Raw genomic sequence first — 13,322 nt, 5'->3', positions numbered from 1 at the left:
TTAGGCAACCTCATGAACTGGAAACCAACTTTTGGCCTGAAGGGAATGATGAAACTTTCTTTGGATTCCTGGAGTTGGGGCTTGAGAAAGCAGCCAGTGTACTTACTGTAAGAAGACTCCAAGGTACGGGTCTGTTCTGATGTAAAAGTTAATGCTGGAGTCTTGCTGTGGGGGTGGTAATGACTGACCCCAAAAAATCAGGAGGCTGTGTTTCTTAATTAATAGCACAATACAAATCAGGTGCATGGAGGACAGGGAGCTGCTCTTTCTGCAAAATGGTGGGCGTATTGGTTGCTTTGTGAAGAATTAGAGGTGTCAGGTGCAAAGGTAGCACAACAAGGAAGGGGCATGGGCTCTCTCTTATCTCATTTTCTTTGTGGTTTTCAAACTAATAAATAATGCAGGGGGCTTAAGCCAGCCCTGTAGAAGTCTGCAGGGATCTTTCATTTGGTTTTGGAGGTGGATCAGTCTCTAACATCCTCAGACACACTCAAAGCAGGAAAGTGCAACTGAAAAAGGCAGAAGAGTGGAGAGGAACTCTGCTGCTGTGCTTTTACTTCTCACCTTTACTGTGTGTGTGAGCAGAAGCCCTCTCTGTGTGTACCCAGCCCTACCCAGCTCATCTCTGCAAAGTCACTGCCGTGAGCTGGAGCAGAGCGTGGCTCCCTCACAGCTGGGAAGCAGGGGGCTTTGTGGTTATCTCCCAATTTCTGCAGTGAACATCTGCAGCCCATGGGGGCACGCCAATTAATTGGAAAAAAATCCTTGAGTTAATTTCTTTTTCAGCTTGCCACAGTGCAGGGGCCTAGGTACACAGACCTAATTTAGTCCAATTAGAAGAAGAATAATAGAGGAATTAACTCTTCCATTACCCATGCCATGAATGAATGTTGGCACCACCAAGCATCTTTTAAGAGGGCTGGAGATGATCCAGGCTCTGTCTTCTGAGCTGGCAGCCGTGGGCACTCCTGAAAGCTGCTCCCTTTGCTCTCTGTTAGCTTTGGGAGTTCCTTAGAAGCCTGGGATGTGGCACTGACACGAGCAAGAACCCCTTGCAAGGTTGCCACAGCTAAGAGGTGTTTTTGTGGGGCTGATTGGTGGCTGCCAACATGTTCTATGAGGGCAGCTTTCTTCCTAACTCTCTTTCATACTGTCAAGAAGTGAAATTAGAGGTTGCTTTACCTTCTTGTTTGTTTGAATCCATGGCTGCTATAGGGTGTGCGTCCTTGCAGGGACTCCTGTCCTCACTCTGGAGGGTTCTGGCTGGTCACTGGGAACATCCCATGTCTGAGAGTTGCCCACATGGGAGCCCTGCGCTGGGTCAGCTGGTCTGAACCCTGAGTGCAGAAAGATGCAGAAAGGATTTACTGAGCAGAGATGCTCAACATTCAGAAAATGAGAAGAAGAAGGAAGTGAGAGGGAATGAAGCATCCTAAAGGTTTGTTTGGGTTCGGTGCCTCCACAAGCAGGTTGGGCTGCCAGTACAAACATTTCCCTCCCAGCCCAAGGCCACTTGTGCTTATGTGGATGGTGACTGAAGCCTTGTGTAAGACTACTCGCTCAGCACGATGCTTCTTGTTTGACCACAGAAGCAAAACGAGATGTATTTGAAAAAGTAAGATGCAAATAAACATCCTTCTGGATGTTTGTTCTCTAGATCAGAGAACCAGCTTTTTGCGGTGTGAATGATCACCCAAAATGACCTCCAGGCTTGGGTTTGGGCTGCAGAGCTATCGCCTTCGCAGTGCTGCTGCACTTTTGAGGGCATTGTGCTGCCATGCCTGGTTTCTCTGGCGGTTTTCTCCCTGACTGGTAGTGGGGTTAGGACCTTGGGAACAGTCTTTAGGTAATGACTGATGAGCGACGCAGGCAGAGCCCCAGAAAAATGGATTGTACCAGCTCAGACTGAGCGTGGGCACTGCCCCACATCCACACTTCATCTCCCCAGGGTTTAATGCGAGTCGCGTTGTGCCCAGCCTTACTAGGAAACCAGATGTGGCACAGGAGTGTGGAATAATCTCCCATCTGGGTTCCCGTTTGACGTGGATATGCCCAAGGCTGTGCTGGCAGGTGGGAGTTGGGATCGGAGGGGCCACTGGTTACGGGGCAGAGCTCTGCTGGCAGCTGCGGTGGTCGGGAGAAGCCTGGGGTGGTGCTTTCAGGGAAGCAAGCACAGAGGAGGGCACGAAGCGTTGAAGCATTAAATGGGTGGGAGAGGTGCAAGAGATGCAAGAGAAGCTCTGGGTGGCTGTAGGAAATGCTGCCGAAGCAGTCATTTCTGGTGGCAGCCAAGGCCTCTCTTTTTGAGGGTATGATGAGGACTGAAAGCGTAGCACTGGAGGGACTTAAGGTTTAGCATCTTCTTGAGATGGAGGATTAACGCAAGGATAAGCTGCTTAATTGTAGGAGGGCTGCTTCTCAGGACAGGGGGAGCCTTTCCTGACATGTTTGGAAATCCTGAGCAAAGGTGAAGGGTCAGAACTTCAGGCTTTGGGTGCTGCTGTGGGCTTTGTGAGGCAGGCAGGGAAGGCTGCTAGGTGGACACCTGGTTTGCAGTAAGGTAAATGTTCCAATTTATTAAACCTGGTTTCTATCAGCTGATAGCATAAAGATTATCTTTTGGTTCTGAAGACTTCTAGGCTCATGGCAGAGCTCAGATGGAGTCCCCTGACTCCCTGCTCAGAGCAAGGCTGGCCCCAAAGCTAGATTGGGTTGATCATAGCCACGTCAAGTCATAGCTGGAGCATCTCCGAGGATGGAGACCTCACAACCTTTCTGGGCCTGTCCCAGGGCAGCACTGCTCCCCTGGGGAAGGTATTTTTTTTTCTTTCTGGCCAAGCTTTCCCTTTCTGCAGCTTGTACCCATGGCAATTTGTCCTTTCATTGTGTCCGTGAGAAAAGCCAGTCTGTCTCCTCTGTTACAAGTAGTTGCTGATGGCAGTAGGACCCTCCAGCCTTCCCTTTCCCAAGCTGAATAAACCCAGCTCCATCAACTTCTCCTGTGCTATGTGCTCCAGCCCTCTTTAGTGGGAAAAATATATATGTATATATATTTTTAGGTACTCTAAGGATGGTAAGAATGTTATTTGGTTCTGAAACAAATAAATATGCTGCTGTTTCTAAAGTAGCTCACACATCCTTTAGTAGTCTTGAGGAAAAGGTTACAAAAGTTTGGGTCTCTTAAATGTTAAAACATTCTTTTAACTTCACCTCAGTAGCAGTTTGTTTAGTAGCAAAGTTGTTAAACTTTGTTTCCAGTGTAGACTAGTCAATGGCCTGGCAAATTCCTGAGGCTTGTGTTAGTGGGCCAGTGAGCTGGCACCAGCTTGAGTAACACTGAGAACTGCTTTCAAAATAAAGAATTGGTTTTTGCGATGATGGGGAGGAGAAGGAACAAATTGGAAAGTCAAAACAGGTCAGAAAGAAATACAACCTTCTCTATGATAAACATTTTCGGACAAAACAGCTGTTGGCCAGAAGTTTATTGCATTTTTTTTCTCTTTATCAAAACCACGTATCTTTAACAGTTATTTTGCCTTTAAATTATTAATTATTCTACCAGTCGTAGCAATATACCACCATGTAGTAGTTAATTGTTAATAACCATCAATTAGTATGGAATTAATTACATGAATATCCGAGTATATCAGCTGCATAGCCTGTTGTAGATATTTTATAATTTTACTGTCCACTTTCTGAAGCATTGTGAGGTGTACCCTGCCAGCAGCAAGAGCATCTGGTGTGGGAGCACAGCATTTTGGAAGTGGGAGAGCAGCAGCTCATAATGCTGCCGGGTTGGAGAGGCAGACGTTTGCTGAGCTGTGCTGGAAGAGCAGAGCTGTCTGAGCTGGGAAACAGCAGCTTCAGCCCTCAGCTGCTGAACAGCATTATCCATCCGCTTGCTTAGCAAGCATCGTAGGTATGTTTGGGTTTGAATGTTGGTTCCCTCACGGAAGGGAAAGAAAACATTTCTTTCATGCTGGGAAAGGATGGAGAAGGGTGAAACTGAGGGAAAATATCAGCGCATGGGATATATACATGTATGCATACACATATACATCCGAACACACAAAAAGGAGACCTATAATCCATACTGCAATCCCCTAAATAGGGCAGCCAGGGGACTCTGATGCATGAAGCAAGTGCATATAAACAAGTTGTGATGTCAGGCACCCGAGGTGAGGAAAAGCCAGAATTAAAGCATGAATCTGTTCTGCCATGCTCTGGGAGCTTTCTCTCTCAGACCACCTCCTTGCAGGCATCTGAGACCTCAAAACACTCGTGTCTCTGTCTAGGTCCCGCTTCTGCAGCCCCCCTGCCCAGCACATCGCTCGGAGCTGTGCCATCAGCCCCACAGCGTGAAGGATGCTGTCCGAGGAGCATCCGTGGTTGCCCGCCAGTAACACAAGGAAACTTGCAGTTGTCATGAGGGACGGTGCACGTAAGGAAGGGAAACTCACAGGAGGCGCCCCCGCTGCTGTGCTACAGGTAATAAATACCCTGCAACCTCTTGGATCCAGTACAAAAAAAAAGAGGTATGTCTGATATGAAGAATAACATAGCTGGGATTTTAATTAGAGAAACGTAATGCTTGTAGAAGGGCTCTTTTGAGGACATGTCACTGTCCTGTTCCCTATCTTCTGTTCTCAGTCACATAGGACTGGGAGGGGGAACCTTGCTCATCTTATCTCCTGGGTTGTAAAAACACTGGGGTTTTGTGGTATCTGCAGAAATTTTTCCTTATAGAGGGAACTGGAAACAATTCCCATACAGCGAGACCCACAGAGAGCTAAATGAGGAGCTTCCACGTCACGCTCCTTCAGACAAGGACAATGCTTGAGCCCAGTCTCTGTCCTTTGCAGAGCTCAGGAGTGAGGCTTTGAAACTGGGGCACCAGGGATGCCGCCATCCCCTCCTGCTCCAGGCACCACCAGGAGCTCTGCTGTGTGTCTGCACCGCAAAGTAGGTTGACCTTGGTGAAGTGGGTCCAGAAGATGTTCCCTGTTTTACCAGAAAGTCTGTCTTTCTTGTGTCCTTTAGCTGCAGCCCGCAATTTCCTGAGTCACCGTACTGCTCTTAGTTACGTTAAATAAATGCATTATGTTGGATGTTTTCCAGCATTTAGGACTCCCTGCTGGACTCCACGAATATATAACACTGCCTGTCTGCCCCTGGTTCTGCTGAATTGCTGAATATATGGAGGAAAAGTAGGCAGTCCTTCCTCAGAGCTAAAACAAAACCTCTCTGTGGTTTGGAGCGAGTGCTCGGCCTCTTGTCCTGCTGACTGCCAGGTAAGGAAGCTGTTAGGACAAGAGTTTTGCTGAACAGTTTTGCTTTTTCCTCGAGGGTGACAAAAGGGGGTGGAAAATAGGACTGGTGTTCAGCCCTGAGGCCCTGGGTGCGGGCTGCTTGCTCGAATCCTGCCTCTGCCAGCAGGGAACTGAAGGAATAAGCTCACAGCAGGGTCTAGGTGAGCAGGGACCCGTGTAACTCTGAGCTAGCCCAGGTGGCTCAGGGCTGCATCCAGGTTTGAATAACTCCTACACAAGAGTCCTCGCAGCCTCTCTGGGTCATCCAGCACCCTGGGGAAGAACATTCATTCCTTGTGCCCAACTGGGATGTTTCCCTTTGCTGCAGCTTGTGCCCATTGCCTTGTGTCCTTTCACTGTGTGGCTCTGGGATGAATCTGGACTCCGTCTCCTTTATAACCCCCTCAAGGCAATTAAAAGCAGCAGGAGGCACCCCTCAGTCTTCACCTTGTTTTTTTTTCAATACTGAGCAAGCCCCACTCCTTTAACCCCTTCCCATATGCACCTACATGAATACATCTGCACATTAGCAGAGAGAGCAAGCCCTGCGTGCCCTCTGTGAGGCTGTTTCCCCACAGCAAGTCCAGGCTTTGCCTGGTGTGCCAGCCCACCACGGGACACTTTCCTTGCTGACAAGCAGCCACGTTAGCAGTCTGCCTTGGACCCCCACGTGGAATGAATGGCAGAAATAATCAACTGTAGATAGGATCACTTGCTAAAATGACTGAAATACCCCAAGCATCAGCATGCAAACAGTCTAAGTTAGGTAAAGCATTTACAGCCTAGCCCGAGGGATAACAGTTCTTCCTTTGGCTTTCTGTCCTGTTCTCAAAATCAAGAATTGGGGAACAATGCAGGAGAATCCCTATGCACTTTTGCTGCTTCTGTAGAAGTTGTTAAACATCCACAGTCTTCCTAAACAAATGCTTAGGAGCTTCCTGGTGACTGTTTCACAATTCTCCTGGCTGAGATTGCTGTCTGTTCTAAATAGCCCACTTGAAGAACACCTCCAGTCCTCTAAGAGAGCAAAAAAAAATAATCATTGATACTCTTTTCAGTCTCACGCTTTGCCTCCAGCTAATTCTAACGCAATTATTATCATCCAAATACTTCAGTCTAGCAAGAGACCTCGATTTAGCTCTTTAAACAGTAAAAGCAAAACAGGTCCTTTCAGCCTCTCTAGAGCCCTTACTCTAAATGCATCCTCACAAGATTCTCCAGCACACTATGAAGCGAGATCTCCATTCACAGTCTTAGAAGAAATCAGCTGGAAATAACTGGGCACTGAAGATGGAAAATACTTTAAATACCATTTTACATGCTGCACATGCGACATGAAATACCTCCAGCTCAAGCTTTTTCCAATAATAGGAAACTGGCATTATTAATCCCACACTTCATCTCATGCTGAGTACATTTTAAACTTACCCCAGGCTAGTCGAAGAGCCTTCAGCGCTGGCGGTTGCCAGAGTTGGGAATTAGCAGTGTGCAAGGAAGGAGAGAGAGGAGAGCAGTGGTGGCTTGGCGTTTCCCAGGACGGGACTGTCACATGCTAATCACTGATTTGAAATGCAAGCATAACAAATGCCTTCTAATTATGTAATCTTCGGGTCACATCCTTGCATCCCCATGCAAAAATCAGGCGCTTGGAAGGAGAAGATACTGATTCTTTTCTCTTTTAATTAGAATGGCACGCTGCTGTGAAGGGAGCGAGAAGCCTCGGGAGGTGATGGGTGGAGGGGGCCATACAGTGCGAGCCGGGTGCTGGCGTGGTCTGTGCTACCTCGCCGAGCTCTGAGGCTGTTAAATACCTCCCGTGGCACCCAAACGAGGCAGCCAGCAGTTGGGGCAGGGACACGGGACCGGCTCCTCCCCGTCTTCTTTGACAACCTCAGTCTCCTGTCCTGCGTGGCCTCATTAAGGATGCCAGGGCCAAGAGGGCTTCTTGCTTGTGCGCTTTCTCGTTCAGGGCTCAGAGCAAGGCAGCCAAAGTAGCCAAGGCAGGGGAGCAGGAACCACCAGCACTTGGGTATTTTCTGTTTCTTGGTAGATCCTGAAAAATTCCTTTCAGAAAAAAAAACAAGGGGTTTGAGGAAGGTGGTAGAGTGTGAAGCAGCAGCCCTTGATGTCTGCTTCACTTCATCACCAAGTTCCTGCAGGGCTTTTTGCACCAAATGGCATCAAGAAAACACAGGCAGAAAACAGGTAGCCCATGGCCAGAGTGCCGGGAAAAGGTTTGAGCTAGTCCAGTGAGTTACTCCGGAGCAGAAGAGCAGGGAGGCATAAATGAGGAAGAACAGTAGCAAAAGGAAGGATAAGTTCTTACTGAAAGACAAATATCAGCGTCAAAGATACCCTTCAGGCAGAAAACCTAAAATGTAAAACCGCAACGCCTAAATCAGTATAATTACAGTGCAGCACAGATAAAAGGAGGTGATGCGGAGTCCTTGCTAAGGAGCTGAAAGGACAGACTTGCAGGTTAATGGAAGCTCTGTGAAGATGCTGCTACCCCTGAAATTGAGCACTAGGGACAGGGATGCTGTATTTCTATTTTGGACCTGGCTATTTAGGGAGCAAAACACAACAAACTTGAGCAAAACAAAATGGTAATTCTGAAGAGGAATACCTGTGAATATAACCCAAGGAGTTATGTTGCCAAATGATCAGTGAGCAGTTTGTGTTTCAGTGTGCTGATAACGGGCTGGTTTTTTCATTTTAATAAGAAACCAAAGAGCCCAGGATTTTTCCAAATCATAGCAAAATACGCTGAGTATTTGAAGACACATCTGAAAGAGTACCAATTTGTACACTGTGGTCGCAAAGGAAGGCAAGGGCAGGTATTTACTAAAACTCCTTTAAACATCTTGCAAACAAAGACTCAACATATTTTTTTCCTCATGAAGCTGGTGTGTTGCTTTTTTTTTATTTTTTTGTAAACTAGAAAGCACTTTTCCTGCTATTCATTAGATTCAGAGTGAAAAGAGATGTTTGAGGTACAAACCCAGACAAAAAGGGAGATAAATTTATTATTGCATTAAACCTTCCGATAGGAATGGTGACAGTGAACAGCTTCCCCTGTGTGCTCACCTGTCCACTTCCCTCCCAGAGGAAAGTAGGTTTGGCGCATGTCTTTGAGCAGTCTGCTGCTGGAGCCGGGGGTTTATGGGCTTTACCTGGGAGGAGTGATTGCCATGCTGTAGGTGCACTTGCTCTCCGTCCTGACCCCACTGTGGAATGCCAGGCCCAGTCCAAACATCAGTAGTGCGTTTGCAAAAGCTTTTGTGGGTGGGGATGTTTGTTTTCTGGACAAAGTTACAGAAGCTGAGCATAAATTAGGCTTCATTTGTTGATGATGGTTGGTTTTTTTTTGAAACCCAGGGAGAAAGAAATTCCTAGTTGAGTTTAAAACAAAAAGGAATTCTATACATTTAACTTTTCCACCTATAAATTCACCCTTTCCAACCCCTTTTCTTTAAGGTTTTTACTTAGGAGACTTCAACCAATTAATCTGAAAATAAAAGCAACTTTATTTTATTTACCAGTGACATCCATCCTCAGGGGTTATTTTTAATAAATACATGAAGAAATCAATGCCTGTTGAAAACTGATCGCAGCTGGTGAACCCAGAATGTGATCCCAGGGCTGCCCTTGACTCATGCTGCTGTCAGGACCAAACGGCTACATTCTCAGCTTCTGCTTCAGTCCCACTGCTGCTGTGCCACTGAAAGTGCCAGTCCACACCACTCCGTTTTCATCTATAAAGTCTCCTTCGCCTTCCATCCTGTAACAACATGAATCCAGCCTGTTAATAAAGAACGTGATCAGTTTGTGCAAGCACAGCGATGTGTGTGCAAGCTGGATAAGGAAAGTGCCAGGAGTCAAAACCTTCCTGATCCAGACCAAGTACCTGCTTTAACTTTCTCCCACATGGTAGCTTATAAAAGCTAAGAAGAATTACGAAGCACGTGGCGTAGACAGCCAAATAACATACGCCTTCCTGTGCAGAAGTGTGTTTACTCTAACATCCTGCTAGCACGTAGCCTGCACAGGAAAAACTTTGTAGATCTGGTCATGATTTGAAGTAATCGGAGATTAAGTCCTATCAAGTTGATCCTGACTTCCTTGAGGGACATCCTAAAGATGTGTAGGTGTCTGCAGCCATTCCCTGTGTTGATCTTGCTGTAAAAATTCATCCTGCCTCACCCTTTCCCCATCCTTTTCTACTGTTAGGACAAAGTGCAAGGATTTACAGCCTCCAGTGGGGAAAAAAAGTAACTGCCATGTGAACTGAGTCCTCATAAACCATGTGTTTCTGCTGATCTTTGAAAGTTGTGATCGAGCTCATCGTTAAACCTGAAAACTGCTATACAGAAGAAATGTATGTATCAGCATCCCTTGCAAATGAGGGGAAAATAACTTCCAAAACCAATTACTGGAGATGTTTCCCTTAAAAAATGAAAACACTTAGCAGTCACAGTGAGTTGCCGTGGTGCTGCTGCCTATTTGTGTTCTCTCATAAAAGCTGCAGTGATCTGGTGAGCAGACACCCAGCTTGTGTGAGTAGGTGAAAACCAGCAGCCCCCAAACTTGGCAAAATAGCCTGCGTTGGGCTGTCAGGGAGCAGCGTGTATTAACAAGCACAAAACAGTGTCAAAAAGGAAAAGTCTTAATTTCCTGGTGAAAATGGCAGTGGCAAACAAAGATTGGGTCTCTCCTACTAATTAGGAGAGTTTGATTTTAGTTTGAATCAAGGCTATCAGCTGCCAGTGACGAGCACCGTGCTGGCCCCTTTGCAATGGGCTACATCTTCCCATGGGAGCAGAGGAATCACCCTAAGATTTTTGAAAGGAAACACCAATAAAGTAAAAGCTGTGTACGTGATCTATTGCTGAATGCCCTCACTCCGGTGATGAGTATTCACAGTTTTAGACTTCACGCCAAATTCACATTTGACATTCAGCATGACAGCAAAGGACAGCAGCCTTGTGGCAGATTTTAACGTGCCACTGTAATAGTATAAAATGTCTTTAATTCCCCTTCTTTGAGTTTAATATACAGGTTAATATTTTGCATTCAGGTACATTTTCCTAATGCTTCTTTTTGTGCATAATTATTTAAAAACAGAATTGGTCATATTTCTACTACTACAGCTGTTCTTTTTGGTCAGCAGCAAGGCAGGGATGTTTTGTGATGAAAGACCACATATTGATTGCACGTATGTATTTTTGATTTATTTCAGATACTGGACTGTGGTGGTACTTAATGAAGAAATAAACATAGGGAATTTGACAGAGAATTTATAAGGAAAATGAATGTGAACGTTCTTACGTGAGTTTTTACAGTTATTTTTCTCATTAAATCTGTTTTGTGAAATATGAAGTGGGTATTGACTTCTTGCTTTAGGAAAAGATGGTGTCTTAGCAATTCAAAACACCCTTATTTAAACAAAATCAGCCTAGTTGTTGTTTTGTATGAGTGGCACCAAAATATTTTTTTCTGCATGATAAAAATAAACCTCTGCATTTTCTCTACAGAATTCGTACCTCAACAGTAAGTATAAAACTTTGCAAACTATCAGTGCAAATCAGTGCTGTATTTCTGCATGTGTCTGTAGGCTTGAAAAAAATCTGAAATTTATCTGAACTGTTCTCTTCTTCTTAACTCTGCCTGAGCCCAGAGACCTGGTAACACAAAAACAAGTGGATGAGTGGAACAACCACCTTGAAAACTTCTGACTGGGATTGAATGACTGGCTTTTAACTGATTTGATGAGATGGATACAACTGGAATCAGCAATTTCAGATACCCAGTGCAAGTTTCCCTGGTAGCAAAAGAAACCCACTCCCATGTTGGGTGAATTTTATTTGGTCATGCCTTATCAAATCAAAACTACATTTTTTGTAAAATATTTTGTAAAAAAAGAAAAACAGAAAAAAAACAAACAAACAAAAAAAAAAAAAACAACTACAGAACTCTTCAGCTTCAAACATACTTGTTTTCATTGAATGGTCCAATGTACTTCGCTCCACTTGGAAAAGTGTAGGTTCCTGCCCCATGAAACATGTTGTCTTTGAACTCGCCTTCATAAACTGCCCCAGAAGGATGTTCCAGCCTTCCAGTACCATTCATCTGTGTTTAATGAGAGATGATGGATAAAGAAAAGGGTTAATGTTTATGCATATGGTATATTTCCTTCCTTTACAGTATCTTTTCAGATTGCTGCCTCTGAGTCTGCTATCTTATTCAGATAAGAGGAGAGGACAGTGACTCTTTTTCAGATTTAGACAGGTTCCTACCTCTGCAAGGATTTTAGATAACAGCTTGGAGTTTCTGACCAGTCATGGTATCTAATAAATCTTTCCTCTGCTGATAGTCTCACAGGATCTTTACAATCTGTGCAACAGGGAACTGCTGTCCTCAGCCCTACAAATAACTCATCTACCCTGACAGCCTGAGGGGTTAATTAAATTTTCTGGAATTTCTTTCTGTGGATCAAGGCATTGCAAATCTTTCATTTGTTTCAGACTAAACCATGTCTGGGGGTTTAAATCTGTGCTGTAAAGCATTTTTGTACCATAATCTTAATTCTTGTCGCTGCATAAATATTTTTGTATGAGAATGAGAAAAGCACAGACTAGATATCAAAATGCTATTTCTTAATTGCAGGACTTTATTTGTCTCGTTTCAGGGATGCCTCCAGAATCAACAAAACAAGCGGTTTTTATGTACTTAACAATTAATTCCTGGTGAGTTAAGTAACCAAGGGCAGCCACTATTTAGTGGCGTATCTTTTGATGGTCAGAGCTCCCCTGTTTGGTTGAGGGAGGTGTGTGGGGTGCATATACACAAGCAGAAAGGCTGTGCTCAACCAGCTATGCGCACCCAGCCCATCCACATAGGGCACCGCTACTGCCACACTGCCCAAGTGTTTCACGAGGGCCAGCAGTGCCCAGTGTATTTGTAGAAGCCTCAGGGTGCAGCAGATGTCCCCACACCCCGAACATCTGAAGTCTTCAGGCTGGCTTGGGACAAGACGCCTTAGTGGAAGAAGAGCCTGGTGTTGATCTGATTCTTTTCAGGTAATGGCTTTCTTTTCCATGCATCTAAGGGTGGGTATGGTAAGACACACACCATGCTAAGCCCAGACAAAGTTTGAAATGAAGGAATCCTTAAAATTACCTTGTCGTTCTTCCAGGTACCTATATATGTCATTCCATTGGCGCTGGTGTGAACTCCATGCCCATTCCTCTGGAGTTTGCCCTCGGGTGTCTTTTTGCACTCCCCTTCTAGGAAACAAGGCAGGTATTTTGAATTCAAAATATCATTTGAGACCAAAAAAAAAAAAAAAGATCCCAGAGGGCATTTCTTGCATCTCTTGCAGACAGATTGTTCCCAGAGGTGGTCTGTTGGGGTGAGTAAGGCACCTGGGGTGGGCACCAGCTGGCAATTCCCTGTGGCAATTCCCCCACCACCACCAGCGGGGAGCTGACACGGGGCAGAGCAGACCCCATTGGACCATTCCAGGGGTTTGCTTGGAATTTTTATTTCTTTAAACAACCTGGAGCCAGGTCAGCTCCTGCTCGGTGTGTGGTGGACAGGGAGAGGCAGCTTTGGGCGTCCTGCCATCTGTGCAGCCCTCACGCCAACAGCACGCAGATTTCTCCCCACACATCCCCTGCGGGTTGAAAATCCCCGCGCAGGGTGACAAAAGGAATTCGCTGCGGGGCGAGGGTTCCTTACCATACTTGTCTTTTGTTTGGGAACGTGAAAGACACTTTAAAAACCGCAGCACCTGTTGAGAAAGAGAAAAAATAAAGATGTGTCACTGCAGTTAGCTGACACCCCAACTTTCCCCATCAGTGTGAATTAGCAAGCTGATCTCAATGTGCTTGTTTAGGGGCTGTTATCATTATTTATTATTATTTATTTATTTATTTATTTATTTATTTGGGGGGGGGGGGGGGGTACCCTCCATGGTTGCTATGCGGAAGTGTCCGCCGTTGCTAGGGGGCC

The 13,322-nt window shown here is 45.5% G+C and overlaps 2 protein-coding genes across 2 annotated transcripts in view; both read right to left on the bottom strand.

The window, feature by feature from the left end:
* ARHGEF33 (Rho guanine nucleotide exchange factor 33) overlaps window positions 1–7,244 on the bottom strand; it is a 30,366-nt gene extending 23,122 nt beyond the window's left edge. Inside the window, exons 1-2 of the mRNA XM_068675526.1 lie at window positions 6,738–7,244; window positions 1,183–1,337 (exon numbers count right to left, since the gene is read on the bottom strand). Coding sequence (XP_068531627.1) covers window positions 1,183–1,204 — 22 coding nt within the window. The 5' untranslated portion in view covers window positions 1,205–1,337; window positions 6,738–7,244. The remainder of the gene's footprint in view (window positions 1–1,182; window positions 1,338–6,737) is intronic.
* Window positions 7,245–8,836: 1,592 nt separating this feature from the next.
* Window positions 8,837–13,284, bottom strand: MORN2 (MORN repeat containing 2). The gene is made up of 4 exons (XM_068675080.1): window positions 13,278–13,284; window positions 12,489–12,712; window positions 11,302–11,438; window positions 8,837–9,090 (listed from the first exon to the last, which is right to left on the bottom strand). The coding sequence occupies exons 1-4, from the start codon at window positions 13,282–13,284 to the stop codon at window positions 8,988–8,990; spliced, it is 471 nt and encodes a 156-aa protein (XP_068531181.1). The 3' UTR covers window positions 8,837–8,987.
* Between the last annotated feature and the right edge of the window lie 38 nt (window positions 13,285–13,322).

Source organism: Anas acuta, chromosome 3 (genome assembly GCF_963932015.1).
Source record: "Anas acuta chromosome 3, bAnaAcu1.1, whole genome shotgun sequence".
NCBI lineage: Eukaryota > Metazoa > Chordata > Aves > Anseriformes > Anatidae > Anas > Anas acuta.
Note: the sequence above shows the minus strand (reverse complement) of the source record. Positions and strands in the feature narration are given on the sequence as shown.

Bases quoted from the DNA above. Each gene is read 5' to 3' on its own strand.
- MORN2 (XM_068675080.1), bottom strand. The intron at 11,439-12,488 runs GTAATTTTAAGG...CATTAAACACAG, and splicing joins GTACCTGGAAGAACGACAAG to ATGAATGGTACTGGAAGGCT. The intron at 9,091-11,301 runs GTATGTTTGAAG...ATGTTGTTACAG, and splicing joins GGACCATTCAATGAAAACAA to GATGGAAGGCGAAGGAGACT.